General features: G+C 54.3%; 2 protein-coding genes across 2 annotated transcripts; both read right to left on the minus strand.

Annotated features, from left to right (window-relative positions):
* Positions 1–1,760: 1,760 nt before the first annotated feature.
* On the minus strand, positions 1,761–7,921 carry TRIM65 (tripartite motif containing 65). The gene is made up of 6 exons (XM_063176055.1): positions 7,391–7,921; positions 5,049–5,144; positions 4,747–4,977; positions 4,319–4,490; positions 3,906–3,986; positions 1,761–2,842 (listed from the first exon to the last, which is right to left on the minus strand). The coding sequence occupies exons 1-6, from the start codon at positions 7,826–7,828 to the stop codon at positions 2,313–2,315; spliced, it is 1,548 nt and encodes a 515-aa protein (XP_063032125.1). The 5' UTR covers positions 7,829–7,921; the 3' UTR covers positions 1,761–2,312.
* Positions 7,922–12,081: 4,160 nt separating this feature from the next.
* Positions 12,082–17,614, minus strand: MRPL38 (mitochondrial ribosomal protein L38). Its single transcript, XM_063175772.1, has 9 exons — positions 17,540–17,614; positions 16,483–16,662; positions 15,260–15,388; positions 14,968–15,176; positions 14,618–14,690; positions 13,887–13,932; positions 13,402–13,560; positions 12,897–13,033; positions 12,082–12,625 (listed from the first exon to the last, which is right to left on the minus strand). Exons 1-9 carry the CDS (start codon positions 17,604–17,606, stop codon positions 12,489–12,491), a joined length of 1,137 nt encoding a protein of 378 aa, XP_063031842.1. The 5' UTR covers positions 17,607–17,614; the 3' UTR covers positions 12,082–12,488.
* Between the last annotated feature and the right edge of the window lie 595 nt (positions 17,615–18,209).

The following is an 18,209-nucleotide window of genomic DNA, read 5'->3' on the forward strand; positions in this document are numbered from 1 at the left end:
AGAGGTGCAGGTGCTTTCCTGGCAGCCCTCGTGTCCAAGGACATACACCACCCATGGCCAAAAGGGCTGCGGTGCCCAGGTCTGGCTCACTGTCCCCTTTTCCTCTGGGGTCTGGCAGGAGCTGGCAGGCACCAGAGGGCTGGGAAGCCCCAAAGTGCTTTCAGAACAAAGATCTGCCTCACAAGGTCTCTGGATCCTTTTTGTGCAGGATACACAGACAATTTTTGGTATTGGATAAGTTCCCAGGTGCATGCAAGGCCTCACCCAAGGACAGGGCTGCGAGGAGTAGGGAGGTGTTGAGTGAAGCAGGAAGCACAAATTAGATCATATCTGTTCTTGAAGAAGAGGACTGAACCTTTTAAGCGTTTTGTCCCCAAAGGAAAAATGATGTGATTCATTCCCCAGGCATTCACATCCCCAGCACTTCTGAACCCAGTGCCCAGTTTTACCCTGTTAATCTTCACCAGCATTCCCACAGGAGCCGGAGGAGACATCAGACCTGCAGTCTCACCCTTGGAAAAACATCAATGAAAACTTTAGATTTTCTTCTGTTTCTATGGATGCCATGGGACAGAGAGAGAGAGAAATGGCAAGCATTTCTCACCACGGCTTGTGAGAACTTTCAGGGAGTTGTAAGGATGTGATAACTTTTCAGTATAAATAATCTGCAGGTGGTGTTTTTCTACTTCGTCTTTCTGTTCTTCTCAAGGTCGGTGTATGAAGAAGGTGTTTTTGTTAAGTAGCCAGTCAAACAGAATGTATGGTATCACTCCATATAAACCGCGCCGTTCTCTTGAATAAAGCTTTCTTTGTTCTTTCTACAATCCTGCCTCTCACCTGTTCCTGCGTCACTCCCGGCGCACGGGTGACATCTGGTGACCCGCCGTGTGTGCTGCTCCGGTGCCTTCGCAGAGTGCGGCAGAGCCCCGGGCTCCTTGGGTCCGGACCCCCTTTGTTTCCCGCAGAGGCACCGGCCTTTCCCCGCACCCTTCCCCCGGGCTTGCTCCGTGGGGCTGCCCTGATAACCGGGACCCGCGGGACTCCCCAGAGCGCGGACAGCGCCTGAATTGCTGGGGCTGGGTGCCGCTGTTTCCGTCACGGGGGATTGGCACCATGACGACAACAAGGATTTTTCTGTGTGGAGGCACCTCCTTTTCTATGGGGGGTCTTCGGTGCCCGACCTGTTTGTGTGGGCCAGGACTCATGTGTTCCCGATGGGCACGTGGGCCGGTGTCAGGAGCTGTGTGCTCCTCACAGCAGCTTGTGAGAACTTTCAGGGAGTTGTAAGGATGTGATAACTTGTTAGTATAAACAATCTGCAGGTTGTGTTCTTCTACTTCATCTTTCTGTTCTTCTCAAGGATGGTGTATGAGAAAGGTGTTTTTGTTAAGTAGCCAATCAAACAGAATGTATGGTATCACTCTATATAAACCCCGTGGTTCTCTTGAACAAAGCCTTCTTTGCTCTTTCTGCAATCCTGCCTCGCTCCTGTTCCTGTGTCATTCTCAGCACAAGAGTGACATGTGCCAGACCAACCTTGGAGCAGAGCAATAGGAAACCAGGTTTCCTTAGCACAGTAAATAAAGCACCTCCAGGCTCTGCTGGTTGCCCCAAGGGTCGGCCATGGGCCCCACGGGGACATGGAGGGGCAGGATGGGGCCCTGCAGGGATGGCTGTCAGAGAAGGGGCACCCAGCTCCCCCCACCCCCAGTGCTGCGGGGTCCCACATCTCCCAACAGCAGCAAGAAAGAAAGCAGCAGTAAGAAAATAAAGCTTTATTGGGAAAAGCAGCATCGTACAAAGAGCTGCGGCATAGAACCCTGAGAAGTTGCTCTGTTGCTCTGCCTGCTTGAGAACAGCAAGAGGAACCCAAGAAGGGGCTGGGGGGAGCAGGACCTGCCTGCATGAGAGGCTGTGTGAGCACAGAGGTGCCTCTGAATTGTTTCAGAGCACCCCGTGGCAGCAGCACCTCCCTCTGGGGTCCCCCTCATCCCAAACCTTCCCCAAGTTTGGGAAATTTGGCAGGGATAGAAGAAAGAGGAAAATCTCATTTTATCATCCTCCTTATTTCCCTTGCTCAGTCTGCAGGGACAGCTCCAGCCCTGCCATGTGTCACTGGTGTGATATTTGCATATGCAAATCAAACAGGTTAATTTACATGCCTGTCCCCATCAGCTCTTGTTAAAACACTGCACTCCACACCTGCCCCATCACTGAGGTGCCACCGCACCACGACAGCCCCAGCTGCAGCTCCACTTTGGCACAGCCTGGCACCTGCCAGCCTGGCCACGGCCCAGCGTGGTGGCTCTGGCTCAGTCCCTCTGGCACAGCGTCACCACTCGCCCCTCACACAGCCAGAACACGGGGTACAGGGGCTCCGTGAACACGCTGTGGAAGGAGTGGATGAGTTTTGTCCTCTCCCCGAGGCCGTAGAAGGAGAGGAGCCCCTTGCCATAATCCAGGCTGACCCCCAGGTTCTTATAGAGCTGCTCCTGGATTTTCTGGGCGCGGCCCTCGTGCCAGGCCAGGTAACAATCCTCCCTCACCTGCAGCCCCCAGGAGCCCCCATCCAGGCCGATGTTGAACCTGTGGCCCTGCTGCTGCTCGTGGGGCAGCCCCCGGTAGGTGACCCCCAGGATGACGGAGTGGCTGGAGATCTTCACCTCCCAGTAGTGGCGCCCGGGGCCGCAGCTCTGCGTGCACAGCACCTGCCAGGGCTGGAAACGAGGGCCCTGCCCCTGCCCAGGGACCCTGCCAGCACGGTGCTTGGCTCTGTGGGCACCTTTGGACACCTCCAGGTAGCTGTTGGCTGTCTCAGAGTCGAAGGTCAGGTTGCGGTGGTCTGGGGGAACAAGGGCATGGATGGAGCTGAAATGTTTCATCAGACCTTCGTGCCCTCCCAGCAGTGATGGGGTTTAAATTCTGTAGGGCTGGCTCCCAAAATGGAAGGGAACAGGTTGTTTGGAGGGGAAGGGTAGCGGGGAGGATGCAATACCTGCCCTAGAGGGAATGGAAAAGTCAATGAATAGCTGTTGAGGCAATGAGACACGATGCCTTGCACAGTCCTTGCACAACCCAGCTCACAACTGAGTGGCCATTGTGACCACAGTGGCTCTGTGGCCATTTTGGCAGGGATGTGCTTGGTTTTCAGAGCAAAAAGTACCAGTGTGGGTTGGGAGAGGGGGAGAAAACCAGGTGTTTAGTGAGCAAATATGGTATTGCAGGGAGTTACTCTCCTCTGCATGGGCTGTGATAGCTCCTGCCATGGGCATTCCCTGGCCACCAGCACCTCACCTTCCCCAACACCTGGGCCTGGCAGCTGGCTGGGCTCCTGCCTGCTGCCCATAAATAACAGGGGGTTCCTGTTAATAACCCTAAGGATGTTCCATGGGACCTGAAGGAAGGAATTGCTACAGGTCCCATAATCAGCAATAGTGACGTGACCAACATGGCATAACCCAAACCTCTTCCCAACAGGGAGGAGATGGGAAGAGGAGCACAGAGGGATTTCCTACAAGCAGGAGAGGGCTGGCCTGCAGAGGAAAGGGGACATGAAGGACTGCAGGGGAATGCTGGGGCCATATCCCTGGACAGAGAGCAATGACTGCAGGCAGGGCTCTGGGGCTCTGCCATGCAGGGCAGTGACTGATCCAACACCAGACAGCCTCAGTTCCATGGGAAAGCACTTCCTGGTGCTGCTAATCCCCCATGTGGGTCCTTTCCCATCCCAGCCCATCCACCCTGCCCCTACACCACCCTTCTCTCATTTAGGGAGACACATTGGAAGAACCAGGACAGGAGCCCCTGTCCCTGCAGCCACAGCCACAGGAGCCTGGCTTGGTGACATCTATTCCTGCTGGGGACCCCAGGGAGGTGCTGTCCCTGCAGCCCCCTGTGCTCCTTACCCTTCAGAAGCTCAGCTCGGAGCTGGCACTTGGGGAGAGGGGCCACAGCCTTCACTGCCAGCTCCTGGGTGTGCTCTGGGTCTGTGGAGGATGGAAACAGGCTTTTGGAGTAATGCCACCCAAAAATTCTTTCTTCCTGGCTTCATGGGAAGAAAAGGAGGAATAGGAGAAGGAGGAAGTCCATTGTATCCAAACCTGGGAGCAGCCATGTGCCACCATGGTTCAGCATTCCCAGCAAGGAGGGGCCACAGGGAGGCCACCCACTCATCCCACTCCATCTGCTGACCAGTAAATGTGTGTCCCATCCCAAACCCCTGTGCCCAGCAGCTGTGTCCCCAGCAGTGACACAGGCCAGGCTCATCTCCAGGACAACTCAGAGCCCTTCAAAGTGCCCCTGAGAGCAGGAGGGTTACCTGGGCTGGCAGGGCTGGGGGCTCTGGGGGTCACACAGCCAGGCAGGTCCTCCAGCAGGAGCCTGGAGATGCTGGTGAGGATCTCAGAGATGGGCTTGATCACAGCAGCCACATCAAACTCCACGGGCACCAGCACCTCTGGGCTCTCCAGAGGTGGGAGCAGGGGGAACTCCTGCAGACAGACACACAGACACCATGCACCAGTCTGGGGAGGACTCTGCAAACCCATTTGCATCCACTATGTCTCCCAGGGGGCAACAGGGGCATGCCAGCATTGCCCACACAACTTTTCAGGGACCCCCAAAACCAGCTCATCCCCACAGCCCCAGCACATCCCTGAGCCAAAGTGAGGATGTGTCCCCAGTGGGAATGGGTGGGACACGATCCTGCTGCCATCAGAAGGGGAGGACACAGTGCCAGGGTGGTACCTGCAGGAAGGTCCTGTGCTCAGGGCAGGCCAGCAGGCTCTGAGCCCTCTCCCTGTGCTGCCCAAGGACATCCAGGCGCTCCCTGCACAGGTCCCAGTTCTTGCCCACACGCTCCAGGGCTGCACTCTGCTCTTGCTCAATCCTGGCCACTGTCTGACGCTGCAAATCCTCCAGAGCTTTCCTCAGGTGGGTGAATTTGCTCTGGATCCCATCTTTGAGCTCGGAGCAGTCCTGGGCAGGAAGAGCCATGAGAACCAGGATGCTCCCCTCCACAGGCCAGCACAGGGAGGCTGCAGCGTTACCTTGATGCTCTCTGTCTGCACCTCCAGCTCCTTCATTGTCTGCTCAATCCTCTCTGCTTCCTCCTGGGCTTTTTCCAGGGATTCTTTCAAAAAGGTCTGTGAAAGGAGGCACAGAATAACATAGAACAGTTGGAAAAGTCCTCCAAGGTCATCAAGCTCAGCCTATGACTGAACAGTCTCAACTAGCCCAGAGCACTGAGTTTCACAGCAGTCATTTCTCCCAGCCATGTCCAGCTGCACATCCTGTGGAAAAGCCCAATGCTGCCCACCTGGCCCCCAGGACCCTCTCAGGGCTGCAGGACAAGCCTAACGGAAGGAGGCAGCTTGGGAAGGGGACTCTGTGTCAGGATAACAAAGAAGTGATTTTTTGTGCTGACTTTCACCCTGTTTTTAGCTGTTTCCTCTAGATCAGAGGGTAACAAATGTGAAAAACGCCAATCACTTGTTTTTAAAATTTTAAAATATTAATAGTAATAAAATGGCTATAAAAATAGTAATACAATTAGAGTAATAGTAATTTGGACAAATTGAATTAGGACAATATGAGACAATAAAGACAAAGAGTTATGGACATCTGGGTACCTTTTTCTGGGCAGCACGAGCCTGGCACACAGAGGGACACCAGGTCCCCGCAGCAGGACATGGGGCAGTGGAGTGGATATTGTGAAAAACGCCAATCACTTGTTTTTAAAGTTTTAAAAGTTTAATAGCAATAAAATAGTTAGAAAAAATAGTGATACAATTAGAGTAATAATAATGTGGACAAATTGAATTAGGACAATATGAGGCAATAAATACAAAGAGTTACGGACGTCCGAGTACCTTTTACTGGGCAGCACGAGCCCGAAAAAGGACCCACGTTAACAAAGGATTAACCCTTAAAAGCAGCAGCCTGTTGCATATTCATACATCTCATACATGATGCATAAATTCCATTCAAACACAGGATTCTGTCTGGTCAGTGTCAACTTCTTCCTCTGAATCCTAACAGCACCTTCGAGGCAGGGAGAAGTTCATTTCTACTGATAAGAGGGCAAAAAATAAATTCTTTTTCTCTGAAAGATTCAGGTGTCCTGTGGCTGCTATCTGGTGCGAGTACCTCATTCCTTTCTTAAAAAATCCCACCAACATAGTTCTTATTTTAACTACAAAAGTTACCTTTTAATTACAAGACTACATTTATTATTAAAATGTTAATACAGCACTACTAATCAATACATCAAAATACATACAGTAAACATCTGTGTAGAGCCATATAATATGCACTTTTCACAACAAACACACAGGGCACTGTTCATCTCGTGCTGCTGGATTTACCCAGCTCACTGCTGCTCCTGACAACACCTGGTTCCTCAAAGAGCAGCCAGGCACTGGTGGCACCTCCCTGGCCAGCCCCTGTCCAGCTGAGCTGGGCAGTGTGGCACAGCCGGGCACCACGTCCCTGCAGCAGGACACGGGGCAGTGGAGGGGGATGCTGTGTGTGCCCGAGCTGTCACAACACCCCCTGCTCCCCCGTGGCCCCAGCTGTGTCACCCACTGTGGGAGTGTTGGGGGGTGGGATGGTGGGGATGGATGGAGATGAGAGATCTCTGCAGCCAGGGCTGGAACTTGGGGTTCATTGCAAAGGGCCTGGGTGCAGGGCCCTGCTGGGAGCGGCCAGCCACAGCTCAGGGCAGGCCCAAAGAGGAAGAGAGAGAAGGCAAGAACATGGTAAAGAGAGAATGAGAGAGTAAAAGAGAGGATCAGAGGGCAAGGTTCCTGTTACAATACAATAAATCCTCTTTTGGTTGTGGAATTTGGGGTTTATTGCAAAGAGCCTGGGTGCAGGGCCCTGCTGGGAGCTGCCAGCCACAGCTCAGGGCAGGCTGAGAGAAGAGAGGGGGAGAGAGGATGAGAGGGTGAGAGAGTAGAAGGGGTAAGACAGCAAAGTTCCCATTACAATACAATAAATCTTCCTCTGTGTTGAATATTCTCATTCTCACTAACCAATCTAGTACAATATACAAATCCTACAGCATTTCCATACAGCCTATAAGAATCACTACATTACCATACTGGGTTACATTTCAAACCCTAAAAACTCCTCTTTGGGCTCCTTCTGCCAAGCTGTAGGGTCTGCTCTGACCCTTGGGCCTGTCTGCGAGCAGAGGGTGTTGTTCCATCAAAAGGGGATTACTTTCAGCACAGCCACACCGTTGTTTTCCAGTTGTTCAGTAACTAAGGGATCCCAAAGCTTGCTTTCATTTCAATCTCGCTTATAGTTTCTATATTCCCAAAATCATTTGCCAGACAATCATATTTATAAGGCTTTCGTGTTTCATCTCCCCCAACAACCCCCGCACCTGCTTTCTGGCTCTCTCCTCCTCGAAGAGCGCCCTGCGGTGCGGGCGGCAGCCGCGCTCGGTGCAGACGCAGCAGATGCAGCGCCGCTCGTCCAGGCAGAAGAGCTCCAGGGGCCGCCCGTGCCGCGGGCACAGCTCGGCCGGGGCCGCCTGGCTCCGGTTCCCGGCACAGCCCAGCTGCTCGCCGTCCCGGGCCAGCTCCACCACGCCGTGCAGGGTGACGTTCTTCTCCAGCTTCGGGCACGGCTCGAAGGGCCTGCGGCACTCGGGGCAGGTGATGCTCGGCTCGGGCTCCTGCCTTTTCTTGGCCCAGTGGTCGCTGATGCAGGCCCTGCAGAAGTTGTGGCCGCAGGGCAAAGTCACGGGCACCTTGAACAGCTCCAGGCAGATGGAGCACACCAGCTTCTCCTCCAGCGTCTGCGACATGGCCGATGCCATCCTGCCCGGCTGGAGATCGGGCGAGACGCCGGGAAACAGAAACTCGTGAGCGAGGAGGAGGAGGAGGAGGAGGAAGAGGAGGAGGAGCAGCAGGAGCAGGAGGAGGAGGAGCAGGAGCAGGAGCAGGAGGAGGAGGAGCAGGAGGAGCAGGAGGAGGAGGAGGAGCAGGAGCAGGAGGAGGAGCAGGAGGAGGAGGAGGAGCAGGAGGAGGAGGAGGAGCAGGAGGAGGAGCAGGAGGAGGAGGAGCAGGAGGAGCAGGAGGAGGAGGAGGAGCAGGAGCAGGAGGAGGAGGAGGAGGAGGAGGAGCAGGAGGAGCAGGAGCAGGAGGAGGAGCAGGAGGAGCAGGAGGAGCAGGAGCAGGAGGAGCAGGAGCAGGAGCAGGAGCAGGAGCAGGAGGTGACGCTGTGCCCAGAGGCGGGGCAGGGCTCCCGGCCAGGCTCCTGAAGTGACACCCGCTGGCTGTCCCCTGGTCACGCTTACCGCCGGCCGGGGGTATTTGTACAAATCACAAACGGGACGGGGCTGCTGTGGAACGTGCCTTGAGCTGGTTTATTTTTCAGCGTCAGCCTCATTACATGGTTATAACAATGGGAAGATGGCAGCAGCTCACATCCCAGGCAGCAGACCGAGAACTTAATGTTACAACTCACTTTATAAGTTTTTTGACCAATCACACAAAGCAAAAGCACATTGACAGTAGTTCTATCCAACCACTATAAGCACACGTACCTTTGGTTAAAACAATGCTTGCTTATTTTGAATACAATACCTGCTTGTAAGCCTTAAAATGCACAGAGCTCCATTATTAAGCTCAGAACTCCCTAATATCTTGCTAGACAAACTTTTTTGTAGCTTAGAAAGTTATTCTAGACAAGCGTTAATACATACACCATTGTTCTATTTGTCCTCGCTTTTCTACTTTTTAAATATGTGAAAAATGTATGTATTTTATGATCGGCTTTTCGTAAATATTAAAATGAATATAGTATGTGTTGTGTTAGAAAGCTATGCTGTATTTATTTTCTTAAGTACTGTGTTAAATATAGTTTTAGGTTATAAAAAAATTGTTAAAATAGAAACTATGCTGTGTAAGATGCTTTGCTTAACTCAAAGGACTTGCAGTGAGATAGCAGCCACAGGACACCTAAATCCTTCAGAGAAAGGGAATTTATTGCCTTCTTATCAGAAGAAACTGAACTTCTTCCGGCCTTGGAGGCGCTGTTAGGATTAGAAGGAAGAAGTTGACACTGACCAGACAGAATCCTGTGTTTGAATGGGATTTATGCATCATGTATGAGATGTATGAATATGCAACAGGCTGTTGTTCTTAAGGGTTAATCCTTTGTTAACAGGGGTCCTTTTTCAGCCCAGAAAAAGGTACCCGGACGTCTGTAACTCTTTGTTTTTCTTGTCTCATATTGTACTAATTCAATTTGTCCAAATTGCTATTACTCTAATTGTGTTACTATTCTTTTTAACTATTTTATTACTATTAACCTTTTAAAAATTTTAACAACAAGTGATTGGCTTTTTTCACAAATAATCTTTCTGCTGACCCATCTCATGGCCACTGCTTAGCCCTAATCACAGTCCTGCTGTCTCTGAGGCCTGCCTTTTGCAGCTTTCCCAAAACCCTCTGATTTTGTGGATTCCCCCAGCACTGGCTGTGCCCCAGGCTGCAGAGGGAGGGCTGTGAGGCACGGTGGGGACACCCTGGAGAGGAGGGAATGCTGCAGTGACAGCACTGGGGGACACCAGGAGGCTGGCAGGGACCACAGCAATGTGTATTTCCATGAACACGTTTGCTGGGCACACATCCATGTGCAATTGGATTTTCACTCCTTTTATTGCCTTTTGAGGGAACTTCCAGGCATCTCAACTCTGCCAGGGCTGGGTCCCTGAGCTGAGCATGGCAGGGTGTGGTGGTGGTCACAGGGGTCCCAGGATGAGAGATGAGGATCTGACTCCATGTTTCAGAAGGCGGATTTATTATTTTATTATATATATTTTATTAAAACTATACTAAAAGAATAGAAGAAAGGATTTCATCAGAAGGCTTGCAAGGAATAGAAAGGAATGGAATCATAATAAAATCTTGTGAATGACCAGAGAATCCAAGACAGCTGGACCATGATTGGCCATTAATTACAAACAACCACATGAGACCAATCACAGATGCACCTGTTGCATTCCACAGCAGCAGATAACCATTGTTTACATTTTGTTTCTGAGGCCTCTCAGCTTCTCAGCTCATCCTAATGAAAGGATTTTCCATTAATTATGTCTGTGACAGCAGTTCCCCCTGGCACAGAGACCTCTGTGCAGAGCTCCAGCCTGGGAACAGCAGAGAGGCACCCACTGCTGCTGCTGCGGCCACACGTCCCCTCCCTGTGCCCTGGCAAGGCTGTGGCACAAGGCAGTGACACACACCAGCACCACGTTCTTCCCTTGCATCTCCTAAACCACAGCTCCTGCAGTTGGCATGTCCCCATGCACACCCACCACACCTTTTCCTGTGAATTTCCTTGCAACACCCGTGCACATCAGCACCCTGAAACAGAATAAAGATGCCACCTGCACCACCTGTCCCTGCTCAGGTGGAATCTCCTGCCCAGAGGGTGGTGCCTGTGCACTGCAAACCTTCCCCTCGTTGTCACAGTTCAGTTTCAGTTTACCCAGCCCAAGCCTTATCTCTGTGCCAAGCCCATGTGTTATCTTGCTCATGTTCCCAGCCTTGTTTTTGCAGCCACCCTTCATGAGCAGCTTCCCTTTCACCTGCACAGGTGAGGGCAAGCAGGGAGCAGCTCTCTGGTGGATCATCCACACCAGCTGCCATAGCAGAGGCAGGCTCAGCCACCCCCCTGAGCACAGCAGAGGACTTGGGATATGTCACAACTCCCTGCATGTCCCAGCAAGCTTCAGCTCCAAAACATTCCTTTGGGCTGCAGCTGTCAATTCTGACCAAATATTTAAAGCCCAGAGAGGCTAACACGACCTGTGTGTGTGCCTCTAACCTGTGTCCCCAGCGTGGGCACCTCCCCAGTGCACTCAGCCCAGCTTAAACCAGACCCCAGAACCCTTCAGGCTGGGGAGGAGCTCTGGGGTAAGTGGTAACAGCCCTGAGCACAGGCAGCAGGGGGGCACTTTAGCCCAATCTCAGCTCTTTGCTGAAGGCTCCAATTTCCAATGGCAGAATGAACCTCAGAAAAAGGGAACCGGAGGTGGGAAGAGGCAGCTGTACCAGCAGGAACATGTTGGTATTTGGAGGTCCATGTGAACAGGAGATGCACAGTGCAGCAGAGAACAGAGGCTCTCCAGGGCCTGGGAACAGGACCTGCAGCAGCAGTGCCAGGCCACCACCACCACCAGCTCTGCTTCTGCTCCCTGCCCACACCAGGTACATCCTGTCCAGGAGAGAGGGGAAGAAGGCTGAGGTCCACATGCTTGGGTAGCTGAAGCCACCTCCACAAACACTGACCTTGTGCAGGTTTACCACCTGTGCAGCCCCATGTGGAAACCCAGGGCATCACAGGGAATATTTCTCTGTCTGCTCTGGGGTGCCCTGACCCCCAGGGCAGCACTGACTTTGACCCTCATTCATGCTGAAAGTTTCCTGGACTTCAAGATAAACTGGAATCCACAAAAGTGTGAAATAGATTATAGAGAGTAGTGTAGGTGGATCACTGGGTGAGAAATTGAGGTTTTGGGATTTTTAGTGTGTTGTGGATGGAGGCAAGATGGAGGGCACAGGATGCCATCCTGGGTTTCTTCTTCATGCTTCTTCTTCCTTCTTCTTGGGTTTGGGTGGCATTTTGTAATTGGGCAGAAAAGTCTGCATTGGGGGCTCTTTGGGATCAGTTTTTGGGTTAAAAGGGAAAATAATCTAGGTGTCAGTTCTTAATTGGATAATTTAATCTTAAAAGACCTTGTAACAAGAGATTGTTGGCCATTTTGTGCCTTCTAATGAAAAGCTGCTGAACTCACAGTAGTGAGACTGTTTTACTGATAGGAAATAATAAACACCTGAGTCCAAACATGAATTACTGTCTCAAGTGCCTTCAATCCAGACCCAGAAAAACCAACAACTGGTACCCCCAACAGCCACGCTCTTCCCAAACTACAACATCCAAAAAGAGAAGTCACTCTGGCCAGTGAAGGGCTGCCCATCTCCCCTGCACCCTGCTGGGCTCCCCAGCTCTGGGCCAACTGCCCAGGGTAACAGGCTCTTCCCAATAAAGACAGCTCTGCCAGCATTGCTCAGAGAGTGTTTAATCAGACTCATCTCTCCAGGAGGACTGCACAAATAAAATCTGACACAGTCCAGAACCACAGCACTGTGAGAGGTGGAAATCCAGGCTGGCCTGGCTCTGTTTGCTCCATAAACAGGCAAAAGAAAAACTGTGATCCTTGCAGGGAAGCAAGGCAGAGCATCTCTGGGGAGATGCAGCCTGCCCAGTCATTGCCAGCTCTGCTGCAGAATCAGGAGCAAGGTTTCAGCCTGGCTATGGATTCACTTTGAATGTTCTCGTTAAGCAGCTGCCAGCCCTGTGAGCACCCAGGGGAACTGGGAGCTGAGACTTTGTCATTTCCCTCCTGAGGCAGTGAGGGGAGCACAGGAAATCCAGGAGGCAGCATCCCAGGGACACAGAGGGCACAGCTGCTAGTAGATGCCATAGGTGGGCTCCTGGGTGTCCCGGTACCTGTCCAGGTACCTCAGGGGCTGGTGCCGAGGGAACTTCACCTGCGGAGGGTGGAACGGGGGCGGCCGCACGAACTCGAACACCGGCTCCCTCATGTCTGCAGAGAGTCACAGGGTCAGCAGGGGCTCACAGCTGAACCCCACACCCCACCCCAAAACCACACAGGACAGGGCTGCTCAAACGTGCCCTTGGAGTTGTTTTAAAATCCTCAGCCGAGGGTTAGGGGTTGCTCCTTCAGTTTGGAGGGGGACGGCTCAGGAAGGGCTTAGTCTGTGCTGATCCTGAGCAAGTGCCAGGAGCAACTGAGAGCCTGCAGCCACAGGGCCATGTCCCACCCACAGACCCCCTCCAGTGTCCCCATTCCTTACTGAGCAGCTGATGGAAGGTGGAAGTGACAGAGCTGTCCCACTGACACTGGAAAAATGCCAGCCCTGCCGGGGTCATGGCATCCTTATGCTTTCTGTAGAAGTCAAACGTGCTGAAGGTTCTCATCTTCAGGCTGTAGCTGGAAACAAGACACAAGCACCAGGTGAACCTCTCCCTGCATCAAGTAGCCTGCTCCCCATCACCCCAGGGCAAATGAATGACAGAGGTGGAAAAGGAAGCCACTAAGAGGAAATCTCCCTTTTAGTGGCTTCCTTAGTGTCTCCAGCTCCATGCACATTTCTGGGCAGGACAAACCACTCTCTAACATCCTGTTCTGTAACAACAGGACTCTGCAGTACTGGGACTGTGGCTGCACAGGACACACAAACCAAAGCAGCCCTGGAGAACTCTGCAGAATGACAGGAGCTGCTCCTCCAGTGCAGTGACAGCTACACAAACCCCACAGGCAGCAGCAGGAGCCACGGGCAGCAGGAGCAGAGGAATTACCAGGGCGTGGGCCGAGCGTCCTGGCTGAAGTCAATGGGCCCATGTTGCTTGAAGAGCAGGAAGATGAAGCGGTGGTAGCCTGTCCCCATGGCAGGGAAGGGGGGCAGGTAGTGGCACATCTCCTTACCAGCCTTGATGTCACTGCCTGGGATGTTTGTCCTGAACACAAACACATTTACACTCATTTCCCTCCAGCAGATTCATCCAGGAATGCAAATCCCTCTGCCACGCTGTGATGTGATTTTTGCCCCATTTGATAAGGGAACAGATAACAGAGATTGCTGTCACCACAGGAAAAATCCCTCCCAGTGACTGGAATGCTGAACAGCAGCAACATCTGGAACTCCTGCATCCTTGGCAGGACCCAGAACACAGGGCTAAAGGAGCTGATGGCAGGAGCACCAGGAAAAGCCATGGATTCTGAGCTGCTGGAGGAGTTTCTGCCCAGCCCACAAGCACAGAGCACCTGGCTCTGATGTACTCACACCAGCCAGTGGAGGTACTCCGAGTCTGCATCCCTCAAATGTCCATCTGCCAACACACAACAGGGAAAAGGGACTTAGGGACACCCTGGTGCCAGCATCCACCCCAAAGTGAGAATGCCCAGACCTGCTTTGACCAGAGGAAACAGCTCAAGACCCTCCCAGCATTCCTTCCCCAGCAGGAAAGGAACTCAATCCTATAGGACTGAGTTTAAAATGAGGAGCAAAGAAGTCTGCAGATCTAATTCCAAGATTCTTGAAATCTTCTTGGGCAGCTGTATCCATCACTATGCCTTGGTCTCTCAGGGTGAACGCTGTCAGCAAAGCTGCCTTCCAGGCAGACTGCCAAAGAAGAGGAGTTTGGAGGTAACAAAGATGGGAGTCAGGAAATTGTTTCCTCTATAGTGAGACACAGATCTTATTGTGTCACTGTCCCTTCTCTCAATTGCTACAGATTTGGGGAGGCTACAGTCTTTCCTCCATATGTAACATGTCCCAGTCTAACAGATATAATCATAGAATTACAGCACTGTTTGGGCTGGAAGGGACCTTAAAGCTCATCCCATTCCCTGCTGTAGGCAGGGACACCTTCCACTAAACCAGGCTGCTCCAACCTGGCCTTGAACACTTCCAGTGTTCATTATATCCGTGCAGCCAAAAGAATCAGGAGTTAACCAAAAGCTGAGAGAAACAACACAGTTTAAACCCATTCCTTTAAAGAACTCACTGCTCACCTGGATTTGTGAGCAACAAGGTCCAGAGGGAGCCTTTGTCTGCCTCATATGACACTTCAGGGGGACTGGAAGCCTAAAGGAGCAACACAAAGAGAATGCAAATCACTCACACAACAGCTCCCATGAACTGTGGCAAGGCTGGGACACAACACAGGGCATGAATAACCATCAGCCTCCTACCAGACAGCCTCCAATCTCTGTCCCTATCACATCCATCAAGTATTTTCCTTCAGCACAGAGGAAACACCCTTGTAAAAAGCATCCCCTGGGACGCCCCATGCCCACTGGAAGAATCTGGCAGAAAGAGGCTTCCCAGGGGCTCCAAGTTGTTCCCAGCTCCCCTCACGCACCTCTGATGGAGTCACCATGTTCCCATAGTAAACTGGCACGAGGTACTCGTCCTCCTGGCTGTAGTGCACCCTCAGGGCCACCCAGGGGGTGAAGGTGGCTCCCCTGAACAGGTCCCGGAACAGCCCGCAGTGCTTGGCCACGCGCTGCTTGTGGAACGGGCCACTGGTCCTCTCCCACTCAGCCCTGACCTCGTCGAGGGGAATGAGCACTGCAAGGACAGAGGGAAGGTGCAGAGGCAGCAGGGGGACACCCAGAGCAGCTGGAGCAGGAGGGGAGGTGCTGGGCACTGACCCGTGCGGAGCCGCGCCGCCCGCTCCATCTCAGCATTGCGGCGGTTCTCCCTCAGGATCCTCTTCCTCTCCTTGAGCTCCTCTGCCCGGGACAGCCTCTCAGGGGGCAGGCCAATGTCTGGCTGGGGCTCTTCAGGGAGGGGTGGAAAGAGAGCAGGTGAGACATGGGAGCACCCAAAGCACCCAAACACAAACCCCTGTTGTTGTGGTGTGCTGTAATGTCCCATTTTGGCCTTCCAGGTCACTTCCCCAGGTGTGCCTATACCTCTCTCCCTTCCCCCTTGCCCCCATGCTGAGTGAGTCCTGTCAATCAGGCTGAACATTCCAGCAAGGCCTCGTGTGGTTGGTCAAGTTCAAAGGATGCCCCTATGCCCAGGGGTCATTGGCCTGTCTGGGTGTCATCTTCCCCTGAGACCCTGCCCCTCTCACCTGGTTGGTGGCTCACCTGTACCTCCCCTCCCCCTGTCCCTGAGCTTAAAAGGTGATCAGACCATGCGGTCTGGATTCTGTTGGAGCAGTTGCTCACGTTCAGACCTCTGTAACCATGGAATAAACCTCTGGACATTAAACCCTCCAGCAGAATCCTCTCCTTTTTCTCTTCACCATTGCCTGAAGCCATTCCTCCTGAGGTAAACGGGGTTCCTACCAAGCCTGGACTTGTTCAGTGCCCAGCTGCAACCACCAGCAAGCCAAGGTATCTCTGGGGTGACACACCGCAGTTGCTGCCTTTGGCCCAGCAGCGAGGGTCAGACTGGCCCAGGTACAATCTAACTGATAATATTGGGCTGGGGGTGCCCTGTGACCCCTTTTCCCTGAGCCCCTGCCCTCTGCACAGGGCACAGAGGCTGTGCCAGAGCCCTGGGGTGCCCTGTGACCCCTTTACCCCAAGCCCCTGCCCTCTGCACAGGGCACAGAGGCTGTGGCAGTGTCCTGTAACCCCTTTTCCCTGAACCCCTGCCCTCTGCACAGGGCACAGAGGCTGTGCCAGAGCCCTGGGGGTGCCCTGTGGCCCCTTTTCCCTGAGCCCCTGCCCTCTGCAGGGGGCACAGAGGCTGTGGTACTGTCCTGTGACCCCTTTTCCCTGAGCCCCTGCCCTCTGCACAGGGCACAGAGGCTGTGCCAGAGCCCTGGGGTGCCCCTTGACCCCTTTTCCCTGAGCCCCTGCCCTCTGCAGGGGGCACAGGGGCTGTGCCAGCGCCCTGGGGTGCCCTGTGGCCCCGGTACCTGCGGGGGGGTGGCTGTGTTTGCGGTAGGTGTTCCACCAGCGCGGCTCCCGGCCCGCCCGCTCCGCCTGCCGCAGGTAGCGCGCGAAGCTCCGGTACCGCTGCAGCTCCTCCAGCCTCGCCACGTCCACGTCCTCGTTGGGCATGGGCCCCAGAGGGGCTGCCCTCTTCCAGAGCACGGCTGGGGGGGAGAAAAAACACGTCCCAGGGGGGTGAGAAGGGGGGAAATGAGCCTGGGATGGGCACAGCACAGACAGCGCCAGAGCCATCGCCGCCGCCCACAGGCACGGTCATGGAGTCAGGCTGGGGGAGGCTGGAAGGGACCAGAGACACCTGATCCCACCTCCCTGCTCCAGCAGCCTCAGCCCAGGGCACAGAGCACAGCACTGTGCCCAGATGGCTCCAGCAGGCTCAGCCCAGGGCACAGAACTGTGCCCAGATGGCTCCAGCAGGCTCAGCCCAGGGCACAGAACTGTGCCCAGATGGCTCCAGCAGGCTCAGCCCATGGCACAGGACTGTGTGCAGATGGTTCTGGAATATTCCCAGTGAGGGAGACCCTCGCTGGACAATCTGTTCAGGGCTTGGGAAGAAGTTCTGCCTCACACCCAGGTGGAATTTCCTGGGCATCACTCGGGGTCCGTGGCCTCTGGTGCCATTGCTGGGCCCTGGAGTGGAGCCTGGGCCCTGCTCTGCCCTCCCTGCAGACAGGGACACACAGGGACAGGGACGGGCCCCTCAGCCCTAGCAGCCTCAGCTTTTCCCCAGGACAGAGCTGCCCCAGCCCCCAGAGCATCTTTGTGCCCCTCCACAGGACCTGCTCCAGGAGCTCCGTGTGTCCCACCCCGAGCAGCCCAGAGCTGGACACTGCTCCAGGGGAGGCCTGGCCAGGACTGGGCAGAGGAGCAGCATCACCCCTGACCTGCTGGAAATGCTCTCCTTGTCACACCATTAGTGACAAGGCCTGGCTGTTCGGGACACAGCCGTCCGAGAGCACCCTGTCTTTCATCCCCCCCTTCCCCAGTGGGTTTCGGGGCTCCCCTGCTTCTCCCGTCTCTCACCGGCCGTTCCGAAGCTCCGCCCGCCGCGGGCCCCGCGAAGAGCCGCGCTCAGCAAGGGCGCCGCCATGTTGTGCGCCGCGCTAAGAGAAGGACCCCGTTGCCATCGTGACGGGCGCTGCGCCGCGCAGGCAGGCCGGGCTCGGAAGGCCCGCCCGCCACGGGGCTGTCCCTCGTGTCGCCTGACTCTGATGGGGCTGCCCCGGTACTGCCTGATTAGAAGCGTCCCCACAGCCGCCGCTCTTCCCTCGCCGCGGGCTCCCCATCCCCGCCCTTGCCCTGCTGAGGGAAGTGTTCCAAAGTTCCTTTGTGCCGCGGGCAGGTCACACCCAGGACAAAGCCAGCCCTGCTACTGCCTTGTTTGTACTGGAGCAATCCCTGGGAACCCTCTGTCTCTGGAGTTTGTAACCCGCACCCTCCCGCCGAGGCTTTCCCCTCACAACCCTCTGTCTCTGGAGTGTGTAACCCGCACCCCTCCTGCCGAGGCTTTCCCCTCACAACCCTCTGTCTCTGGAGTGTGTAACCCGCACCCCTCCTGCTGGGGTTTTCCCCTCACAACCCTCTGTCTCTGGAGTTTGTAACCCGCACCCTCCTGCCGAGGCTTTCTCCTCACAACCCTCTGTCTCTGGAGTTTGTAACCCTCACAACCCTCTGTCTCTGGAGTGTGTAACCC

This window comes from Melospiza melodia, chromosome 24 (assembly GCF_035770615.1).
Source record: "Melospiza melodia melodia isolate bMelMel2 chromosome 24, bMelMel2.pri, whole genome shotgun sequence".
NCBI classification, from domain to species: Eukaryota; Metazoa; Chordata; class Aves; order Passeriformes; family Passerellidae; genus Melospiza; species Melospiza melodia.